The sequence below is a fragment of the Gobio gobio genome, assembly GCF_949357685.1.
Source record: "Gobio gobio genome assembly, chromosome: 4".
Classification (NCBI taxonomy): Eukaryota; Metazoa; Chordata; class Actinopteri; order Cypriniformes; family Gobionidae; genus Gobio; species Gobio gobio.
Genome location: NC_137100.1, coordinates 68,333,867 through 68,358,149, shown reverse-complemented (window position 1 = coordinate 68,358,149; position 24,283 = coordinate 68,333,867). Strand labels below are relative to the sequence as shown.

The following is a 24,283-nucleotide window of genomic DNA, read 5'->3' as shown; positions in this document are numbered from 1 at the left end:
GGGAAAATGTACTCTTTGGCTTTACTTACTATTCTAGACAAGAAGAACATTACTTTTATTTATTAATTTAATTATATTATTAACCAAATTCCACATTCATAAGTGTAAATTGACCAATAAGAAACCAAATTTTGTAATTTTACTGACTGAAATATGTATATATATATATATTGACAGTATCAGAGATTTTCATCTATGGATGTATGCATTTTCTGTTTTTGCTCTATTTTTTCCCCCTGGCAACATTTTTTATTTTAATTTTTTTTTCTTCTTCTTCTCATTTTCTTTTTCTTGTTATACTGTTTCCTGTGACATTGTTATTGTTCATTGAATAATAATAAAAAGAGTAATAAGTGTCAATAAATAAATAAATAAACACGGTGTACATCTGTACACAATATTACATACAATACACAATACATAAAACAAGTAGCATTTCTTCAGACATTTTTTTTTAACATAAACACGTAAACATTTTTTTAAAATAAAGTTCTATTTTTTGTGAGTTTGTAACAACATATTTAGTACATTCACCTGCTCAAAACTGGCTCTTTTATTGAATTCAATACAAATAAATTAATAAACACATTGTACATTTTTTATTTTTTTATTCAAGAAGTAACAAATTACAATAGTGCAAACACACATCTCTTATAAATCTATAACTTTCCAACAATATGCTTAATAAACAAGTAAAATAATTTTGCACAATCATAGGATAAAAATGGAAAGAAATAAAAAGAACGGAACATACAGAGAAAAAAAAGGCACCCAGAAAATAATCATGAAACATGAAAGATCTCATCATATTTCATCCAAAAATATGTGCATTTCTATTTTCAATTATTCTTAGTGATTTGATTTAATAATCTACTTCACATAAAAACTAGGAATTTTATTAAGAACCTTTACCACAAGAATAAAGAAGTTAACAGAAGATTCTGAAGATTTGTTTGGGTTTTCAAAAAGACAAATGATGTCCTTAATGCATATATTACAGTTCATATTCATTTTAGAAAAACAGTTAGAGCTCAAATCATTCCAGAACATTGATAAACAAAAGCCAGATGTCTTCATTTTCACTCTTACAGAAGGTGCTTATAAATCATCTGCATCATAAAAGTGCATTACATATAATGCAGAATTTTAAAATGCACTTCTCTTATTTTATTGGGTATGCAATATTGATATTATCCATGTTTTCCTCCATTTAATGTTATCTATTATACAACCCCAAAATATGTCCCCTTGGAGTAATTACATTTCTTGAGAGAGTTGACGGATAAATGTATTATTACAATATTTACTTCACCTCCTATAAACACATTGTACTTTTTTATTTTATTTTTTATTATTATGCACAAAATTAACAACAACTACACTTACAAAGAACAAAAAAACAATAAGAGTTACCAACAATGCTCCAAAAGCTTAAAGGACTTACACCATAAAGATGCATTTTCTTAATGAGTTTACATATATATCAAAAGAGTTTTCTTTGAATATGTACATTTATGAATGTAAAATTTAGCATAATAAAGCAGTAAATTACAAATAAATTTACAATGAGAAGCGTCTAAATTCAAAGAATAACCAAAAAACACAATTTTTGGGGTTATACAAAAGTTTGGACATAATTATTTTCTAACAAAATGTGAAAAATCAATCCAGAAGACTTTACAATAAGTACAGTCCCAAAATAAGTGATTTATCGTCTCTGAAGGCAAAAAGAGTTAAATACTGTTAAATTGAGCAAGTTTATAATTTAACAATTATGGATAATTATGATAATAGAGACTTCAACAACTTTATTAGATAAGAAGAATTTTTGTCGAAGAAAAACACATTGTACAGTCATAGCGTATAAAACGCGTTCGTGACGCGCTATCTGAAGTGGGCGTGGTCTCGCCTGTCAGTCTTCCGGGGGCGTGTCGAATCGATCCCCACACACACACACACACACACACACTCAGAATCTGTCGGATCGCGATGAGCGCGGCTCCGGGGTTCGGGAAGGCGCTGGTCATCATCACCGGGGCGTCGAAAGGCTTCGGCCGGGCTCTGGCTCTCCGCCTGGCGGCGCGTGTGTCGGCGGGCTCGGTTCTGGTGCTCGCGGCCCGCTCCGGTGACCGACTGCGCGAGCTGGAGCTGGAGCTGCTCCGTGGGGACTCCGCGCTCACCGTCCGCTGTGTGGCGGCGGATCTGGGCAGTAAAGCGGGAGTCGAGAGCCTGATCTCCGCCGCCAGAGACAGCGCGAGCGACCCGCTCCTCCAGCGGCTGATGCTCTTCAACAACGCAGGTGAGCGACGCCGGCTGACGTCAGCACGTCACACGGACGTCACACGTCATGTTATTTGTGGCAAACATTGAAATAATGAGATAATGCTTTAATCAAATCACTAAGAATTATCTAAAATAGAAAATGTACATCTTTTTTGAAGAAATATGATGAGATCTTTCATGTTACATGATTATTTTCTGGTTGCCGTTTATTTATTTATTTTTCTCTGTATGTTCCGTTCTTTTTATTTCTTTCCATTTTTATCCTATGATTGTGCAAAATTATTTTACTTGTTTATTAAGCATATTGTTGGAAAGTTTTATATATATATATATATAGATGTGTGTTTGCACTATTGTAATTTGTTATTTCTTGAATAAATTTTTTTTTAAAATAAATTAGATAATGTCAATTATCATAATCATCATTTCGATTTATTTTTTTACATCTCATAATTATAATTTAGTGTGTTGTACTTTTGATTTTTAATCTCTTTTTTTTATCTGTCATCATTACCTAATTTATTTTGTAATATTTGGACTTTTATGTCATAATTAATTTTTTTTATCTCATAAATGTAACTTTTTATGTCATAATTTCATCTTTTACATGTGATTTGTTGTTGTGATTTTGCTTTTGTATGTCAATTAAAAAATGTAATATCATAATTAATTTTTTTCTCATAATTATGATTTAATATATCAAAATTGTTACTGTATTTTTGTCATAAAAAGTCATAATTTCTCATATTTGATCTTTTTATCAAATACATTTTTTTCTCATAATTTTGGTTTAGTATGTCAATTTAAATGTATGTTTAAATCAATTCAACTTTGTTTCTCATAATTTCATCTTTTTATCAAAAGTAACTTTTTATGTCATAATTTTGATTCGTCAATTTAAAATTTTAAATGACATAATTTACAAAAATTGTCACAATTACGACTTCTTATAATTTTGACTTTTCATAACTTCATCTTTTACATGTGATTTATCTCATAATTTTGCTTTTGTATGTCAATTAAAATGTTTAATATTATAATTAATTTTAATCTCATAATTTTAAGTTTTTCCTCATAATTATGATTTAGTATATCAACATTTTTACTGTATTTTTTGTCATAAGTCATAATTTCTCATATTTGGACTTTTTATCAAATACATTTTTTTCATAATTTTGGTTTAGTATGTCAATTTAAATCATTTCAACTTTGTTTCTCATAATTTCATCTTTTTATCAAAAGTAATTTTTAATGTCATAATTTTGATTCGTCAATTTAAAATGTTAAATGTCATAATTTACAAAAATTATGTCACAATTACGACTTGTTATAATTTTGACTTTTCATAATTTCATCTTTTAAATGTGATTTATCTCATAATTTTGATTTAGTATGTCGATTTAAATTTTGATCTAATCATTTTAACTTTTTATCATAATTATGACTTAGTATATCATAAGTATTTACTACATTTTTTGTCATAAGTCATAATTTCGAATTTTATCATAATTTAAACTTTTTCTCATATTTTGAATTTTTATCAACTAAAACTTCTCTCATAATTTTGGTTTAGTATGTCAATTTAAATTTTTTATCTCATAATTTTAAGTTTTTCTCATAATTATGACGTGATCTTTTTGGCATCATATAAAGTCCATTAGGACAGAAAGTCGTAATTTCTAATTTTAACTTTTTGATTTGTAAATATCAAATATGATTTGTCATAATTTCAACTTTGTTTCTCATCATTTCATCTTTTTATCAGAAGTAACTTTTTATGTCGTTATTTTGATTTGTCAATTCAAAGTTTTAATGTCATAATTTTAAAAATGATGTCACAATTACGACTTAATGTCAGAATTTTGACTTTTTATCTCAATTTTGATTTTTATCCTCATAATTTCGTTTTTTTTATCTCCTGAATGTATCCTTTTCTCATAAGTATCACTTGGTATCTCATCATTTTGACTTAATATTTTTGGTCATAAAAACTCCATGATGACAGAAATTCATAATTTCCAATTTTATCATAATTTTAAATTATCTCATAATTTTTACTTTTTTCTCAGTTTCGATTTGTCATAATTTCAACTTTAATTCTCATAATTTCATCTCATAATTATACATTTTTAAATTATGACATGTCATAATTTCATTTTTATCTCATAAATGTAACTTTTATGTCTTTTAAAAACTAAACTTTTTTGAAATGTGATTTATCTCATAATTTTGATTTAGTATGTCGATTAAATTTTTTATCTAATAATTTTAACTCTCATAATTATGACTTTTAATTTTTAATTTAAATTTTTTACTTATTTTTTGTCATAAAAAGTCATAATTTCGAATTTTACCATAATTTAAACTTTTTCTCATATTTGGACTTTTTAATAAAAAATACAAAAAATGATCTCAATTTTGTTTTAGTATGTCAATTAAAATTTTTTATCTCATAATTTTGTTTTTCTCATAATTATGATGTGATCTTTTTGACATCATAAAAAGTCCATTAGGACAGAAAGTCGTCATTTCGAATTTAATCTCCTAATTTTAAAGTTTTCTCAAATATGACTTGTCATAATTTCAACTTTGTTTCTCATAATTTCATCTTTTTATCAAAAATAACTTGTCATAATTTAGATTTGTCAATTTCAATTTTTACTGTCATAATTTTGACTTCATTTTTTTTGTCATAAAAAGTCCATTATGACAGAAATTAATAATTTCCAATTTTACCATAATTTAAACTTTTTCTCAGTTTCGACTTAATTTCGTCATAATTTCAACTTTAATTCTCATAATTTCTTTTTTTTATGTCATAATACATCAAAATTATGAGATAAAAATTTATATTTATGAGAATAAAAACTTAAAGATGAAATTAGGGGGAAATCGAAATTAAGACATTGTCATAATTGTGAAAAGTCAAAATATGAGGAAAAAGTTTAAATTATGAGAATTTCTTAAATATGATGTCATAATTTCATCTTTTTATCTCATAAATGACTTAGTAGGTCAATTTATATTTTTAATCTCATAATTTCACATTTTCTTAACTTTTTCTCAAATATAACTTGTCATAATTTCAACTTTATTTCTCATAGTTTCATCTTTTTATCAAAAGTAACTTTTTATGTCATAATTTTGATTTGTCAATTTAAAGTTTTAATGTCATAATTTTGACTTTTTTCATAATTTCATCTTTTTTTTCTCATAATTATCACTTGGTATCTCATAATTTTGACTTTATTTTTTATTTTTTCAGAAAAAGACAAAAATGAATAATTTCCAATTGTACCATAATTTAATTTATCTAATAATTTTAACTTTTTTCTCAGTTTTGACATGTCATAATTTCATCTTTTAAAAATTATAAGATAAAAATTTACATTTATGAGATGATAAAAATCCGAGAATAAAAATGTAAAGACGAAATTAGGGGAAAATCGAAATTGACATATTAAGTCATAATTGTGAAAAGTCAAAATTATGAGAATTTCTCAAATATGATATCATAATTTCATCTTTTTATCTCATAAATGTAATTTTTTTATAATTTTGACTTAGGTCAATTTAAATGTTTAATCTCATAATTTAAAATGTTCTTATTTTTCCTCATGATTTAGAGTTTTTGTCATAGTCCTGATAATATGGGCTCATCTGTGTTTCCCTGATGCTGATTGGCTGTTCCCCATGTCATGTGACTCAGGCTCCCTCGGGGACGTGTCGCGGTTCTGCCGGGATTTCTCTGATCTGGACGAGGTGAGCTCGTACCTGAGTGTGAACGTCAGCTCTGCGCTGTGTGTGACGGCGGGGGTGCTAAGCTCCGCCCCCCCGCGGGCCGGCCTGACCCGATTGGTGGTGAACATCAGCTCTCTGTGTGCGCTCCGCCCCTTCCCCTCCTGGGTGCTGTACTGCGGCGGGAAGGCGGCGCGCGACATGATGTTCCGCGTGCTGGCCGAGGAGGAGCCGGACCTCAGGGTGCTCAACTACGCCCCAGGTGGGAGGAGCCACGCTCATTAAACACCTCCTCTCACACACTGCAGTCCGTTAAGGGTGTGTGTGGCCATAGATATACATCATAAAGGCTAGATGTCTCGTCCGCTCCTGGCGGCCATCTTGTCACTCTCAGCTCGCTCACTCATTGTGTTTTTTAACTTGCTCAATTTTCTACCGATTTTCAAACTGTTTGGTTTGTTATAAACGTCAGAGATGTAGTTATGACACTGCATACTTCAAGCATCCAGACTTATAGCCACGTTAATAACGTTTGTAAGAAACCAAACCATTTGTAAATCCGTCCAGATTTCAGCGAGATGAGAGTATTTGTGTTCAGATCACTCGCCTTACATCAGGAGCTCGCTTACAAGATGGCCGCCGGTGATGACGTCAGAGACTCCGCCCTAAGACATCTAGCCTTTATTATGTACATCTATGACATCAGAGCCCGCCAGAAAGCTGGCCTGTGACAAAATGGCCGCCAGTGATGACGTTAGAAACTCCGCCCTAAGACATCTAGCCTTTATTATGTATATCTATGACATCAGAGCCCGCCAGAAAGCTGGCCTGTGACAAAATGGCCGCCGGTGATGACGTTAGAGACTCCGCCCTAAGACATCTAGCCTTTATTATGTATATCTATGACATCAGAGCCCGCCAGAAAGCTGGCCTGTGACAAAATGGCCGCCGGTGATGACGTTAGAGACTCCGCCCTAAGACATATGGCCTTTATTATGTATATCTATGACATCAGAGCCCGCCAGAAAGCTGGCCTGTGACAAAATGGCCGCCAGTGATGACGTTAGAGACTCCGCCCTAAGACATCTAGCCTTTATTATGTATATCTATGACATCAGAGCCCGCCAGAAAGCTGGCCTGTGACAAAATGGCCGCCGGTGATGACGTTAGAGACTCCGCCCTAAGACATCTAGCCTTTATTATGTATATCTATGACATCAGAGCCCGCCAGAAAGCTGGCCTGTGACAAAATGGCCACCAGTGATGACGTTAGAGACTCCGCCCTAAGACATCTAGCCTTTATTATGCATATCTATGACATCAGAGCCCGCCAGAAAGCTGGCCTGTGACAAAATGGCCACCAGTGATGACGTTATAGACTCCGCCCTAAGACATCTAGCCTTTATTATGTATATCTATGACATCAGAGCCCGCCAGAAAGCTGGCCTGTGACAAAATGGCCGCCGGTGATGACGTTAGAGACTCCGCCCTAAGACATCTAGCCTTTATTATGTATATCTATGACATCAGAGCCCGCCAGAAAGCTTGCCTGTGACAAAATGGCCGCCGGTGATGACGTTAGAGACTCCGCCCTAAGACATCTAGCCTTTATTATGCATATCTATGACATCAGAGCCCGCCAGAAAGCTGGCCTGTGACAAAATGGCCGCCGGTGATGACGTCAGAGACTCCGCCCTAAGACATCTAGCCTTTATTATGTATATCTATGACATCAGAGCCCGCGAGAAAGGTGGCCTGTGACAAAATGGCCACCAGTGATGACGTTAGAGACTCCGCCCTAAGACATCTAGCCTTTATTATGCATATCTATGACATCAGAGCCCGCCAGAAAGCTGGCCTGTGACAAAATGGCCGCCGGTGATGACGTCAGAGACTCCGCCCTAAGACATCTAGCCTTTATTATGTATATCTATGACATCAGAGCCCGCCAGAAAGCTGGCCTGTGACAAAATGGCCGCCGGTGATGACGTTAGAGACTCCGCCCTAAGACATCTAGCCTTTATTATGTATATCTATGACATCAGAGCCCGCCAGAAAGCTTGCCTGTGACAAAATGGCCGCCGGTGATGACGTTAGAGACTCCGCCCTAAGACATCTAGCCTTTATTATGTATATCTATGACATCAGAGCCCGCCAGAAAGCTGGCCTGTGACAAAATGGCCGCCGGTGATGACGTCCGAGACTCCGCCCTAAGACATCTAGCCTTTATTATGTATATCTATGACATCAGAGCCCGCCAGAAAGCTTGCCTGTGACAAAATGGCCGCCGGTGATGACGTTAGAGACTCCGCCATAAGACATCTAGCCTTTATTATGTATATCTATGACATCAGAGCCCGCCAGAAAGCTTGCCTGTGACAAAATGGCCGCCGGTGATGACGTTAGAAACTCCGCCCTAAGACATCTGGCCTTCATTATGTATATCTATATGTGTGTGTGTGTTCCCGCAGGGCCGCTGGACACTGATATGCAGCTTCAGGCGCGCAGCAGCTCTGCGGATGGCGCTCTGAGGAACACCTTCAGCCTCATGCACGCTCAGGGTCAGCTGCTCACCTGTGACCAGTCCATCAGCAAACTCATGCAGGTGCTGCTGGACGACACCTTCCCCTCGGGAGCACACCTGGACTACTACGACCTGTAGCGATCGCCTGCTCTCCTGAGTCAAGCGCTTCACAAACAAGAACAGATGTAGGGGCGGGGCTTGAGTGTGTCTGTGGGGAACTGATTGGACGGTTGTGGTTTGCTATTGGCTGATCTCATGTGAGTGACAGGTGGCCCCGCCCTCATCATCAGAGAAGAGATTACATTATTCTGACTCAAGATTATTAACACGATAATGATGTGCAACGATCAGTAAAACTAGAACTGTCCGTTTTGATTTCATGGTGATTGAACTTTAGTTAAAGGTGTGTGTAAGTGTGTATGTTTTAGGTTGTGAATTGCACCCCCTCCCTCCCTTTGGAAGCACATAGAGAAGCTACGGTGGACCACACAGGACAAAAATGTGGTTGTCTGAGAGAGCAGAGAGTGACTAGCGCTCTGTAGAGAAGTTTGTCCCTTTAGGGCTACCGTAGAAACATGACGGAAAACAAATCTATTAATTTTAAAAAAAAATAAAAAAGTTAATAAAAAATAAAAAAACTGAGATTAGGTCGAAATTATGACCAAAAAATGAAATTATGAGATACTAAATCGTAATTCTAACAAAAAAAAGTTCAAATACAAATTTCTGAGATAGAAAAAACTGAGATTAGATCGAAATTAACTCAGGAATTTGGATTTGAACTTTTTTTGTTAGAATTATGATTTAGTATCTCATAATTTCATTTTTTTTTTGTTATAATTTCGACCTAATCTCAGTTTTTTTATCTCATAAAATTTGAATTTGATTTTTTTTGTTATAATTTCGACCTAATCTCAGTTTTTTTATCTCATAAAATTTGAATTTGAATTTTTTTGTTAGAATGATTTCGTATCTCATAATTAATTTTTTTTGTCATAATTTCGACCTAATCTCATTTTTTTTTAATCTCAGAAATTTGAATTTGAACTCTTTTGTTAGAATTATGATTTAGTATCTCATAATTACATTTTTTTGTCATAATTTCGACCTAATTGTGAATGCCACCCCCCCTCCCGTAGAGAACAGTGGCCCACACAGGACAAAAATGTGGTTGTCTGAGAGAGCAGAGAGTGACTAGCGCTCTGTAGAGAAGTTTGTCCCTTTAGGGCTACCGTAGAAACATGACGGAAAACCATAGACTGTAAGATAATCTGGCCGTAGAGTCCGTGGCGTCACTCATAGGATCTGGAGAGAGTTCTGAAGAGTAAAGTCGGGTCGAGCTGGCCGTCGCCATCTTGTCACCGCGTCACTCCCGGATAACAGAAAATGGGCAAAGAGGCGGGACGTGGGCGGAGCTGAGGCGATGACTAACAGACAGCAGACACACGGCAATCCACCTGTCACTCAAAGTGGCCACGCCCTTAATTATGCAGAACTTTAAGGCATTATATAATGTAAACGAATGAGTTATAAAAACATCCCCCCCCTCCCCTCACAGTGTATTATATTGCATTTCTGTCAATAGATCCTCATAAATACTACACACTGCACCTTTAATTAATTAAACTCCCTATCGGAGAGGAGAGAGAGCTGTCATAATCATTTCAAATTTACTTTCTCATAATTTTTGTCTTTTTGTCATAATTTCGACCTAATCTCAGTTTTTTTTTAATCTCAGAAATTAGAATTTGAACTTTTTGTGTTACAATTATGATTTAGTGTCTCATAATTGAATTTTTTTTGTCATAATTTTGACCTAATCTGTTTTTTATCTCAGAAATTTGAATTTGAATTTTTTTTGTTAGAATTATGATTTAGTATCCCATAATTAAATTTTTTTCAATTTCGACCTAATCTCAGTTTATTTTATCTCAGAAGTGTTACTTTATCTGATAATCTGACTGTATGATGTCCGTCTGAGCTGTAATGAAGATTTCCAGTGCCTTGATTTGAGTTGATAAAGCGCAGATTAATGAGTTGTGATGAGGTGTGTGTGTGTGTGTGTGTGTGTGTGTGTGTGTGTGTGTGTGTGTGTGTACTCATGTAATCACGGGTGTTTGTCATGTGAAGATCACTAAAGGCTTTACTTTCATGTGCAAACGTGTCTTTATTCAGGAGTGCTCACTTTATGTCTTGAATTGCTAGCTGTATTTTTTCAAATATAAAAAATATATTTTTATACAGTCATGGCCAAAAGTGTTGGCACAGCTGATAAATATGATCAGAGATGGCTGTAATAATAAATCTGTATTGTTTATCCTTTTGATCTATCATTGAAGAAAATTTGCAAAAACCTTTCATTGAAGTAAAAGAATTGGAAGTGGGGGGAAACTCACATTATAAAATAAATGCTTTTCTAACCCTTCTATAGGGGTCAGGTCATCATCACTCATTCTCTATAGGGGTCAGGCCATCCTCACTCATTCTCTATAGGGGTCAGGTTATCATCACTCATCCTCTATAGGGGTCAGGTCATCATCACTCATCTTCTACAGGGGTCAGGTCATCATCACTCATCTTCTACAGGGGTCAGGTCATCATCGCTCATCCTCTATAGGGGTCAGGTCATCATCACTCATCCTCTATAGTGTTCAGGTCATCATCACTCATCCTCTATAGGGGTCAGACTATCCTCACTCATTCTCTATAGGGGTCAGGTCATCATCACTCATTCTCTATAGGGGTCAGGTCATCATCACTCATCCTCTATAGGGGTCAGGTCATCATCACTCATCCTCTATAGTGTTCAGGTCATCATCACTCATCCTCTATAGGGGTCAGGTCATCATCACTCATCCTCTATAGGGGTCAGGTCATCATCACTCATCCTCTATAGGGGTCAGGTCATCATCACTCATTCTCTATAGGGGTCAGGTCATCATCACTCATCCTCTATAGTGTTCAGGTCATCATCACTCATCCTCTATAGGGGTCAGGTCATCATCACTCATCCTCTATAGGGGTCAGGTCATCATCACTCATCCTCTATAGTGTTCAGGTCATCATCACTCATCCTCTATAGGGGTCAGGTCATCATCACTCATCCTCTATAGGGGTCAGGTCATCATCACTCATCCTCTATAGGGGTCAGGTCATCATCACTCATCCTCTATAGTGTTCAGGTCATCATCACTCATCCTCTATAGGGGTCAGGTCATCATCACTCATCCTCTATAGGGGTCAGGTCATCATCACTCATCCTCTATAGGGTTCAGGTCATCATCACTCATCCTCTATAGGGGTCAGGTCATCATCACTCATCCTCTATAGGGGTCAGGTCATCATCACTCATCCTCTATAGGGGTCAGGCCATCCTCACTCATTCTCTATAAGGGTCAGGTCATCATCACTCATCCTCTATAGAGGTCAGGTCATCATCACTCATTCTCTATAGGGGTCAGGTCATCATCACTCATCCTCTATAGGGGTCAGGTCATCATCACTCATTCTCTATAGGGGTCAGGTCATCATCACTCATTCTCTATAGGGGTCAGGTCATCATCACTCATCCTCTATAGGGGTCAGGTCATCATCACTCATCCTCTATAGGGGTCAGGTCATCATCACTCATTCTCTATAGGGGTCAGGTCATCCTGTATAGGGGTCAGGTCATCATCACTCATTCTCTATAGGGGTGTGGTCATCATCACTCATCTTCTATAGGGGTCAGGTCATCATCACTCATCCTCTATAGGGGTCAGGTCATCATCACTCATTCTCTATAGGGGTCAGGTCATCATCACTCATCCTCTATAGGGGTCAGGTCATCATCACTCATTCTCTAAAGGGTTCAGGTCATCATCACTCATTCTCTATAGGGGTCAGGTCATCATCACTCATTCTCTATAGGGGTCAGGTCATCATCACTCATCCTTTATAGGGGTCAGGTCATCATCACTCATCCTCTATAGGGGTCAGGCTATCCTTACTCATTCTCTATAGGGGTCAGGTCATCATCACTCATTCTCTATAGGGGTCAGGTCATCATCACTCATCCTCTATAGTGTTCAGGTCATCATCACTCATCCTCTATAGGGGTCAGGCCATCCTCACTCATCCTCTATAGGGGTCAGGTCATCATCACTCATTCTCTATAGGGGTCAGGTCATCATCACTCATTCTCTATAGGGGTCAGGTCATCATCACTCATCTTCTATAGGGGTCAGGTCATCATCACTCATCCTTTATAGGGGTCAGGTCATCATCACTCATCCTCTATAGGGGTCAGGCTATCCTTACTCATTCTCTATAGGGGTCAGGCCATCCTCACTCATCCTCTATAGGGGTCAGGTCATCATCACTCATTCTCTATAGGGGTCAGGTCATCATCACTCATTCTCTATAGGGGTCAGGTCATCATCACTCATCTTCTATAGGGGTCAGGTCATCATCACTCATCCTCTATAGGGGTCAGGTCATCATCACTCATTCTCTATAGGGGTCAGGTCATCATCACTCATCCTCTATAGGGGTCAGGCCATTCTCACTCATTCTCTATAGGGGTCAGGTCATCATCACTCATCCTCTATAGGGGTCAGGTCATCATCACTCATTCTCTATAGGGGTCAGGTCATGATCACTCATTCTCTATAGGGGTCAGGTCATCATCACTCATGTTCTATAGAGGTCAGGTCATCATCACTCATCCTCTATAGGGGTCAGGTCATCATCACTCATTCTCTATAGGGGTCAGGTCATCATCACTCATTCTCTATAGGGGTCAGGTCATCATCACTCATTTTCTATGGGGTCAGGTCATCGTCACTCATTCTCTATAGGGGTCAGGTCATCATCACTCATCCTCTATAGGGGTCAGGTCATCATCACTCATTCTCTATAGGGGTCAGGTCATCATCACTCATTCTCTATAGGGGTCAGGCCATCATCACTCATCCTCTATAGGGGTCAGGTCATCATCACTCATCCTCTACAGGGGTCAGGTCATCATCACTCATCCTCTATAGGGGTCAGGTCATCATCACTCATCCTCTATAGGGGTCAGGTCATCATCACTCATTCTCTATAGGGGTCAGGTCATCATCACTCATTCTCTATAGGGGTCAGGTCATCATCACTCATCCTCTATAGGGGTCAGGTCATCATCACTCATTCTCTATAGGGGTCAGGTCATCATCACTCATTCTCTATAGGGGTCAGGCCATCCTCACTCATTCTCTATAGGGTTCAGGTCATCATCACTCATCCTCTATATGGGTCAGGTCATCATCACTCATCCTCTATAGGGTTCAGGTCATCATCACTCATTCTCTAGAGGGGTCAGGTCATCATCACTCATCCTCTATAGGGGTCAGATCATCATCACTCATCCTCTATAGGGGTCAGGTCATCATCACTCATTCTCTATAGGGGTCAGGTCATCATCACTCATCCTCTATAGGGGTCAGGTCATCATCACTCATTCTCTGTAGGGGTCAGGTCATCATCACTCATTCTCTATAGGGGTCAGGTCATCATCACTCATTCTCTATAGGGGTCAGGTCATGATCACTCATTCTCTATAGGGGTCAGGTCATCATCACTCATCCTCTATAGGGGTCAGGTCATCATCACTCATTCTCTATAGTGTTCAGGTCATCATCACTCATCCTCTATAGGGGTCAGGCTATCCTCACTCATTCTCTATAGGGGTCAGGTCATCATCAGGGGTCAGGTCATCATCACTCATCCTCTATAGGGGTCAGGTCATCATCACTCATTCTCTATAGGGGTCAGGTCATCATCACTCATCCTCTATAGTGTTCAGGTCATCATCACTCATCCTCTATGGGGTCAGGCTATCCTTACTCATTCTCTATAGGGGTCAGGTCATCATCACTCATTCTCTATAGGGGTCAGGTCATCATTACTCATCCTCTATAGTGTTCAGGTCATCATCACTCATCCTCCATAGGGGTCAGGCCATCATCACTTATCCTCTATAGGGGTCAGGTCATCATCACTCATTCTCTATAGGGGTCAGGTCATCATCACTCATCCTCTATAGGTGTCAGGTCATCATCACTCATTCTCTATAGGGGTCAGGTCATCATCACTCATTCTCTATAGGGGTCAGGTCATCATCACTCATCCTCTATAGGGGTCAGGTCATCATCACTCTTTCTCTATAGGGGTCAGGTCATCATCACTCATTCTCTATAGGGGTCAGGTCATCATCACTCATCCTCTATAGTGTTCAGGTCATCATCACTCATCCTCTATAGGGGTCAGGATATCCTCACTCATTCTCTATAGGGGTCAGGTCGTCATCACTCATTCTCTATAGGGGTCAGGTCATCATCACTCATCCTCTATAGTGTTCAGGTCATCATCACTCATCCTTTATAGGGGTCAGGCCATCCTCACTCATTCTCTATAGGGGTCAGATCATCATCACTCATTCTCTATAGGGGTCAGGTCATCATCACTCATCCTCTATAGGGGTCAGGTCATCCTCACTCATTCTCTATAGGGGTCAGGTTATCATCACTCATCCTCTATAGGGGTCAGGTCATCATCACCCATCCTCTATAGGGGTCAGGTCATCATCACTCATCCTCTATAGGGGTCAGGTCATCATCACTCATCCTCTATAGGGGTCAGGCCATCCTCACTCATTCTCTATAGGGGTCAGGTCATAATCACTCATTTTCTATAGGGGTCAGGTCATCATCACTCATCCTCTATAGTGTTCAGGTCATCATCACTCATCCTCTATAGGGGTCAGGTCATCATCACTCATCCTCTATAGGGGTTAGGCCATCCTCACTCATTCTCTATAGGGGTCAGGTCATCATCACTCATTCTCTATAGGGGTCAGGTCATCATCACTCATTCTCTATAGGGGTCAGGTCATCATCACTCACTCTCTATAGGGGTCAGGTCAGGCCATCCTCACTCATTCTCTATAGGGGTCAGGTCATCATCACTCATTCTCTATAGGGGTCAGGCCATCCTCACTCACTCTCTATAGGGGTCAGGTCAGGCCATCCTCACTCATTCTCTATAGGGGTCAGGCCATCCTCACTCATTCTCTATAGGGGTCAGGTCATCATCACTCATCCTCTATAGGGGTTAGGCCATCCTCACTCATTCTCTATACGGGTCAGGTCATCATCACTCATTCTCTATAGGGGTCAGGTCATCATCACTCATCCTCTATAGGGGTCAGGTCATCATCACTCATCCTCTATAGGGGTCAGGTCATCATCACTCATTCTCTATAGTGTTCAGGTCATCATCACTCATCCTCTATAGGGGTCAGGTCATCATCACTCATCCTCTATAGGGGTCAGGTCATCATCACTCATCCTCTATAGGGGTCAGGTCATCATCACTCATTCTCTATAGGGGTCAGGTCATCATCACTCATTCTCTATAGGGGTCAGGTCATCATCACTCATTCTCTATAGGGGTCAGGTCATCATCACTCATTCTCTATAGGGGTCAGGTCATCATCACTCATCTTCTATAGGGTTCAGGTCAGGGACTGAGATTACTTTGGCAGAAGCTTCATTCTGTGCTCAGAGACACATTTGTGTGTTGATTTTGATGTTTGTTTTGGATTGTTGTCCTGAGGGAAGATTATAAGATTTCCAGCAGAGGCCGTCAGGTTTTGATGTTTTATCTGTTGGTATTTGCTAGAAGCCATGAAACTATGATTCTGAAGATGTCCAGGACCTCCAGAAGAAACATAGGCCCACAACATTAAAGATCCAGTTGTATTTTTAACTGTGGGCATGGCATTTTTATCCCTGTTTGCACCAAACCCCTCTGGTGTGTTTGCTGCTAAAATGCTTGATTTATAGTGTCATCTGACCACAGAACCAGGTCCCGGTTTAATTTCCAGTCGTGTCTCACAACTGAATATACTGGAGTTTGTTTTTGGATGAGCGAGGAGGATTTTTCTTGAATCTCTCCCAAACAACATGTGGTGATTTTTTAAGGCTTTTTGACCCCAAGACTCCTCTGCAATTCTCCATCTGTGATCTTGGAGAGTCTTTGGCCACTGAAACTCTCCTCCATTAGCACGATATACACACACGTCAGATTCAGAACTTCTTTATTTGATTGGAACTTCTTAATTATTGCCCTGATGGGGGAAATGGGGATGTTCAATGCTTTAGCTGTTTTCTTACAGTCACTTCTATGTGTGTGTGTGTGTGTGTGTGTGTGTGTGTGTGTGTGTGTGTGTGTGTGTGTGTGTGTGTGTGTGCGTGCGTGTGTGTGTGTGTGTGTGTGTGTTGATGGAATCCAGTGTCTCTGTTCTCACTCCTCCTGGAAACTTTATGATGAAACATTCGCAGCTCTTTGGAGCGATGGCACTTTTTCCGAAAATCAATCAAGTGTGGAAGCTCTGGATTTACACACACACACACACACACACACACACACACACACTCTCAAACACACTCTCTCTCTCACACACACACACACACACTCTCTCACACACACACACACACACACACACACACACACACACACACACACACATACGCACACGCACACGCACACGCACACACACACACACACACACACACACACCTCTGATGTAAACTCACAGAGCTGCTGTTCCCCAATCCTTCCTGAGAACGTCTGACCACAGGACACTAAATAATAATAATAAAAAAAATTAAAATATGCTATTAATCTGTTAAATAGATTTAAGTAAAACTAAATATAAAACTGATTTAAATTAAAAACATTATACATTTAACAGTACATCAGGTCTCCAATTGAACATTTTCTAGTGACCGATCACATCAAAATTTTTTAGTTGGCCAAATTGAATTTCCTGAATTTTAATTGAATTAAATTGCATCAATTCACAGAAATTCTATTTGGCCAACTGAAAAATGTAGAAGTGATCGGCCACTAGAAAATGTTCAATTGGAGACCTGAATTTTTTTTACAGTGTACAGTAATATAGTAAAATATTTATAGAAAATAATTTTAGTTATCTAATAGTAATTGTCCAGCGTATAATATGTTTTTATGAAAGAGATGAGTTTAATATATGATGGTGGGGTGAAGATGGTCATCTGAAGTATTGAGCTTACACTGAAAACCACTTTATTACAGAATTATCCACTAAAAGATAAAGCGCAGGTGTTCAAACCGGCCGAAAACTACACTGTGCTCTGATTGGTCGGCTGGAGCAGTGTGCTGTGATTGGCGCCCCTTACTATAACCAGCAGTTTCAACACATGACTAACTAACTCAACCAGGCCCCGCCCCTTTATTCTGCTCATGAATTATTATAATGAGGAGTATTGTGACGTGTTGGTTCCCGGAAGAAAACTCAAGATGTTCCAGGAGTTCAGAAACACTGATAGAGAAGAGCTGCTCAACATCACAGATCCTCTTTAAAGGGTTTGTTCACCCAAAAATGTAAATTGTGTCATTAATGACTGAGCCTCATGTGGTTGGACACCCGTCAGACCTCCGTTCATCTTCAGACACAAATGAAGATATTTTAGTGTAAATCTGATGCTCTGAAAGGCCTCCATTGGCTCAACTTTACACTCTCAAGACCCTTAAAAGACACTAAAGACTAAAGTTACAAAGTCCATCTCACTACAGCGGCTCTACAATAACTTTATGAAGACGAGAATAGTTTCTGTGCGCAAAAAACCCTAAATAACGACTTATATAGTGATGACGATTTCAAAACACGGCCTCATGAAGCTTCGAAGCGTTATGAATCAGTGAGTCGATTCAGCAGTTCAGAGCGTTATGAATCAGCGAGTCAATTCGTGATTCGGATCGCGTATCAAACTGCTGAAATACGTGACTTTGGCGATCCAAACCGCTGAATCGACTCACTGATTCATAACGCTCTGAACCGCTGAATCGACTCACTGATTCATAACGCTCTGAACCGCTGAATCGACTCGCTGATTCATAACGCTCTGAACCGCTGAATCGACTCGCTGATTCATAACGCTCTGAACCGCTGAATCGACTCGCTGATTCATAACGCTCTGAACCGCTGAATCGACTCGCTGATTCATAACGCTCTGAACCGCTGAATCGACTCACTGATTCATAACGCTCTGAACCGCTGAATCGACTCGCTGATTCATAACGCTCTGAACCGCTGAATCGACTCGCTGATTCATAACGCTCTGAACCGCTGAATCGACTCACTGATTCATAACGCTCTGAACCGCTGAATCGACTCGCTGATTCATAACGCTCTGAACCGCTGAATCGACTCGCTGATTCATAACTCTCTGAACCGCTGAATCGACTCACTGATTCATAACGCTCTGAACCGCTGAATCGACTCGCTGATTCATAACACTTCGAAGCTTCATGATGCCGTGTTTTGAAATCGTCATCACAATATAAGTCGTTATTTAGGTTTTTTTTGCGCACTAAAACTATTCTCGTCTTCATAAAGTTATTGTAGAGCCGCTGTAGTGAGATGGACTTTGTAACTTTAGTCTTTAGTGTCTTTTAAGGGTCTTGAGAGTGTAAAGTTGAGCCAATGGAGGCCTTTCAGAGCATCAGATTTACACTAAAATATCTTCATTTGTGTCTGAAGATGAACGGAGGTCTGACGGGTGTCCAACCACATGAGGCTCAGTCATTAATGACACAATTTTTAATATTAGACGAGATGAACACGATGACATGACCCGTATTCAGAGATCATAAAGATGATGAGCTCGGCTCATGTTCGGTGTGGTGATGAGCAGGCGCAGCTGATGGACAGAAATACTCCTCCTTCATGCCAGCAGCAGTAACTCTCCTCTCCGCTCTATTTTTGGGCCGGCAGGGCAGGAAGCTCTGGGAACGGCGTCTGTGCCTCAGTCGGTGTCAGCATGACGGTGGAGAAGCAGGACCCTGTGGAAGTGTTCTCGGCCGGAGAGAAGGGCCGGGGTCTGCGCCTCACCCAGCCTCTGTCCGCCGGAGACGTGGTGTTCGCCGAGGCCAGCTTCGCCGCGGTGGTGTTCGACAGGTAAGATCAGCGGATCGGGAACATCTCACTGAAGAGATCCTGCTCTGACACCGGCTGTAGTAGAACAGGGGATCACCTGAGCTGATCAGAGCTGGCTATTCTGCTCTTTAGACATGAAGGATGGATTTATCTGCACAAAATAATCGTTGGTCTCGTCACGAACATAACAGCAAACAAAAATATGTTCTAAGAGCGTTTTACCAACGTTCACATTATGTTATAAAAACGTTCTCTGAACATTTACTGAGAAAATCTCCTTTAAAGTTGTCCAAATGAAGTCATTAGCAATGCATAGGGGCACATGTGTTTTTATCTTGGTTGTGTGAACGTTAGCATTCTTCAAACGTTAAATTGTATCATTCTTCAAACGTTAAGGGAACGTTACATTATATCATTCTTCAAACGTTATGGGAACGTTACATTATATCATTCTTCAAACGTTATGGGAACGTTACATTGTATCCTCCTTCAAACGTTATGGGAACGTTACATTGTGTCATTCTTCAAACGTTATGGGAACGTTACATTGTATCATTCTTCAAATGCTAAGGGAACGTTACATTGCATAACTCCTTAAACTTTATGGGAACGTTACATTGTATCATCCTTCAAACGTTATGGGAACGTTACATTGTATCATCCTTCAAACGTTATGGGAACGTTACATTGTATCATCCTTCAAACGTTAAGGGAACGTTACATTGTGTGATTCTTCAAATGTTAAGGGAACGTTACATTGTATAACTCCTTAAACGTTATGGGAACGTTACATTGTATCATCCTTCAAACGTTAAGGGAACGTTACATTGTGTGATTCTTCAAATGTTAAGGGAACGTTACATTGTATAACTCCTTAAACTTTATGGAAACGTTACATTGTATCATCCTTCAAACGTTATGGGAACGTTACATTGTATCATCCTTCAAACTTTATTGGAACGTTACATTGTATAACTCCTCAAACGTTATGGGAACGTTACATTGTATCATCCTTCAAACGTTATGGGAACGTTACATTGTATCATCCTTCAAACGTTATGGGAACGTTACATTGTGTCAGTCTTCAAACGTTATGGGAACGTTACATTGTATCATCCTTCAAACGTTATGGGAACGTTACATTGTATCATCCTTCAAACGTTATGGGAAAGTTACATTGTATCATCCTTCAAACGTTATGGGAACGTTACATTGTGTCAGTCTTCAAACGTTATGGGAACGTTACATTGTATCATCCTTCAAACGTTATGGGAACGTTACATTGTGTCAGTCTTCAAACGTTATGGGAACGTTACATTGTATCATCCTTCAAACGTTATGGGAACGTTACATTGTATCATCCTTCAAACGTTATGGGAACGTTACATTGTATCATCCTTCAAACGTTATGGGAACGTTACATTGTATCATCCTTCAAACGTTATGGGAACGTTACATTGTGTCATTCTTCAAATGTTATGGGAACGTTACATTGTGTCATCCTTCAAACGTTATGGAAACGTTACATTGTATCATCCTTCAAACATTATGGGAACGTTACATTGTATCATCCTTCAAACATTATGGGAACGTTACATTGTATAACTCCTCAAACGTTATGGGAACGTTACATTGTATCATCCTTCAAACGTTATGGGAACGTTACATTGTATCATCCTTCAAACTTTTTTGGAACGTTACATTGTATAACTCCTCAAACGTTATGGGAACGTTACATTGTATCATCCTTCAAACGTTATGGGAACGTTACATTGTATCATCCTTCAAACGTTATGGGAACGTTACATTGTGTCAGTCTTCAAACGTTATGGGAACGTTACATTGTATCATCCTTCAAACGTTATGGGAACGTTACATTGTATCATCCTTCAAACATTATGGGAACGTTACATTGTATCATCCTTCAAACGCTATGGGAACATTACATTGTATCATCCTTCAAACGTTATGGGAACGTTACATTGTATCATCCTTCAAACATTATGGGAACGTTACATTGTATCATCCTTCAAACGCTATGGGAACATTACATTGTATCATCCTTCAAACGTTATGGGAACGTTACATTGTATCATCCTTCAAACGATAAGGGAACGTTACATTGTATCATCCTTCAAACGTTACATTGTATCATCCTTCAAACGTTATGGGAACGTTACATTGTATCATCCTTCAAACGTTACATTGTATCATTCTTCAAACTTTATGGGAACGTTACATTGTATCATTCTTCAAACGTTATGGGAACGTTACATTGTATCATTCTTCAAACGTTATGGGAACGTTACATTGTATCATTCTTCAAACTTTATGGGAACGTTACATTGTATCATTCTTCAAACGTTAAGGGAATGTTACTTTTGAATGTTTTCTGAATGCTCTGAAACAACATTTAAAAAACATTAGACGAATGCCAGACTGAAGCGTAGCATGAAGGACGTACAGTTAAAGCAGAACTGCTCCACACACACATGTGATGTTCCTCGAGTGTGTGAGGAGTTCTGATGTTTGAGCTGAGCGTGTTCTGCTGAAGTGTGTGTTCTTTAATGTGACCTTTGACCCCACAGACTGAACTAAATGAAGCATTGCTTTCTCATAGGTTGAGCTAAACTGGTATTATCTGATTGTGTTCTTAAATCTAACAGCTGATTGGTCGATTGTGATCCATTACATCCCTTTCTATCACAACTGAGTCAGTTTAACTCTGAGTTCTGCTCATGTTTTAGTGAATAAACTGAGGATGATGGGAAGATGTTGAAGGTGTGACTGTATATAATAATGTTTTAAAGACCTGTTATCTTCACCAGTGTTCCAACGGTCACCCTTTATAATGTGTGTATGTGTAATTGGTGTGTGAATGATGGAAAGCAGCATCACATCAGCCTGAAGAGGGTTTAGTTCAGACACATCCTACAGGATAAGAGCTGGGATTGGGACCGTTTCATGTGTTCCTGCAGTGAAAGTGGAGATGTGTGTGTTAGTTAGTCCACACGAGTCTTTGGCTCGAGCTCAGGCCGTTTCTGAGATTCCTCTCTCATGTGACACGGCCTCCGCTTCACCGCCATAAAAAGCCACGAGCCTGTGCAAGCGTCTGCCCTGCAGAAACACACAGAGCTCGCGACCTTTGACCTTCTGGACACACATGAGCGTCAACACAAAGAGTTCACCTGGACAGTGCGTTCATGACATCAGTCTTCGGTCACGTCTTCTTAAAATAGACAGTTATGTAAGTCACATGAAGGGATGTTTCTGAGCGTGTACAGTGACACCAGAGGATCCTCGGCTTTATGATCACAGCAGAAAGTAAATATCTTTATTGGTCTCATGGACACCCAGCCCATACGGACATGTAATATATGCACATATATGTCCCTTTATCCGAGTAGTGATGTCATACGGCATATTAGCACATACACTCACCTAAAGGATTATTAGGAACACACACTAATACTGTGTTTGACCCCTTTGGCCTTCAGAACTGCCTTAACTCTACGTGGCATTGATTCAACAAGCTGCTGAAAGCATTCTTTAGAAATGTTGGCCCATATTGATAGGAGAGCATCTGCAGTTGATGGAGATTTGTGGGATGCACATCCAGGGCACGAAGCTCCCGTTCCACCACATCCCAAAGATGCTCTATTGGGTTGAGATCTGGAGACTGTGGGGCCATTTTAGTCCAGTGAACTCATTGTCATGTTCAAGAAACCAGTTTGAAATGATTGGAGCTTTGTGACGGTGCATTATCCTGCTGGAAGTAGCCATCAGAGGATGGGGACATGGTGCTCATAAAGGGATGGACATGGGCAGAAACAATGATCAGGTTGGCCGTGGCATTTAAACCATGCCCAATTTGACCTATCGTAAGCCCCTCCCATCGAAAGCCGATGAGCCAATGGCAGTTGAGTATCAGTTGCGCTGGGACCGGAACTCGGACATCTTTAGGTTTCAGCGCCATAGAGAAACATTGGAAAATCCGAAGCTCTCATCAGTTTGATGGTGTTTATGCTACAAAAATGGTAAATGTCGTGCCTGAGGAACTGCAACACTGATTCCAGGGATCCTGAGAGGATTTTCTGTTTGTCACACTCTCATTAAGTTACTATTAAAGTTAGTAATTCCCTGCTAATGTACAAACCGACTAACTATAACTAACTGTTCTCATGCAGCGGTGTAACGCGAAGGTCTACATTTCAGTGCATCTCTCCATATTAAACTGATTAAATGTGAATTTATGTAATCTTACGGTACATGAACAGTGTTGATCCTGGATGTTATCATCTGCGATCGTAACAAGAGGCTTCTCCCGTTTGCATTGAGATATGTAAATCGCTTCCAAATTAATCTCTCACCATATTTATTTTAGTTCTGTGAGTTTAGATATGTTTAAAGGTCCGCAATATCTGTCCTACTAAGGAGGACTCATATTTTGACGGGTGTTATAGTCCACGGGTAGTGAAACGAAGAGCTCGCACGCAGTTTATCGGAGTTGTTTTGCAGATACAAAGTATCTATATTATTAACTGCAGCCCCGAAAAGCATATGGTCTGTGTATATGTTTGTTTACTGTGAGTGTTTTTGTGTAATTTGCTGTGTATGTTAATGGTAATGCCACGGAGAGAGGGCTAGAGAGAGAGAGTTTGTGAATCAGACGTTAATGCGCTCTTCTTATGCTTTGTTTGTTCAGCTCTTAAGTTTGGCCATTGTGATGTATGTTC

At 39.2% G+C, this 24,283-nt stretch overlaps 2 protein-coding genes across 6 annotated transcripts in view; both read left to right on the top strand.

The window, feature by feature from the left end:
• The first annotated feature begins 618 nt into the window (after positions 1 to 618).
• On the top strand, positions 619 to 10,702 carry spra (sepiapterin reductase a). Of its 2 annotated transcripts, XR_013816274.1 has the most exons (4): positions 619 to 2,299; positions 5,993 to 6,283; positions 8,493 to 9,024; positions 9,692 to 10,701. XR_013816274.1 is itself a non-coding variant. In XM_079813880.1 (3 exons), the coding sequence occupies exons 1-3, from the start codon at positions 1,990 to 1,992 to the stop codon at positions 8,681 to 8,683; spliced, it is 792 nt and encodes a 263-aa protein (XP_079670006.1). In that variant the 5' UTR covers positions 619 to 1,989; the 3' UTR covers positions 8,684 to 10,702. The 2 variants fall into 2 exon arrangements, 1 of the variants encoding a protein (XP_079670006.1); XM_079813880.1 differs by having other exon boundaries at positions 8,493 to 10,702.
• Positions 10,703 to 19,288: 8,586 nt separating this feature from the next.
• The window catches only part of smyd1a (SET and MYND domain containing 1a), a 43,637-nt gene continuing 38,642 nt past the window's right edge, over positions 19,289 to 24,283 (top strand). For 2 of the 4 annotated variants that reach the window (XM_079814725.1, XM_079814724.1), the window contains exon 1: positions 19,390 to 19,568. In XM_079814725.1, coding sequence (XP_079670851.1) covers positions 19,432 to 19,568 — 137 coding nt within the window. In that variant the 5' untranslated portion in view covers positions 19,390 to 19,431. Of the gene's footprint in view, positions 19,569 to 24,283 lie in introns of all 4 variants that reach the window. The other 2 variants (XM_079814723.1, XM_079814726.1) reach the window with 2 other exon arrangements.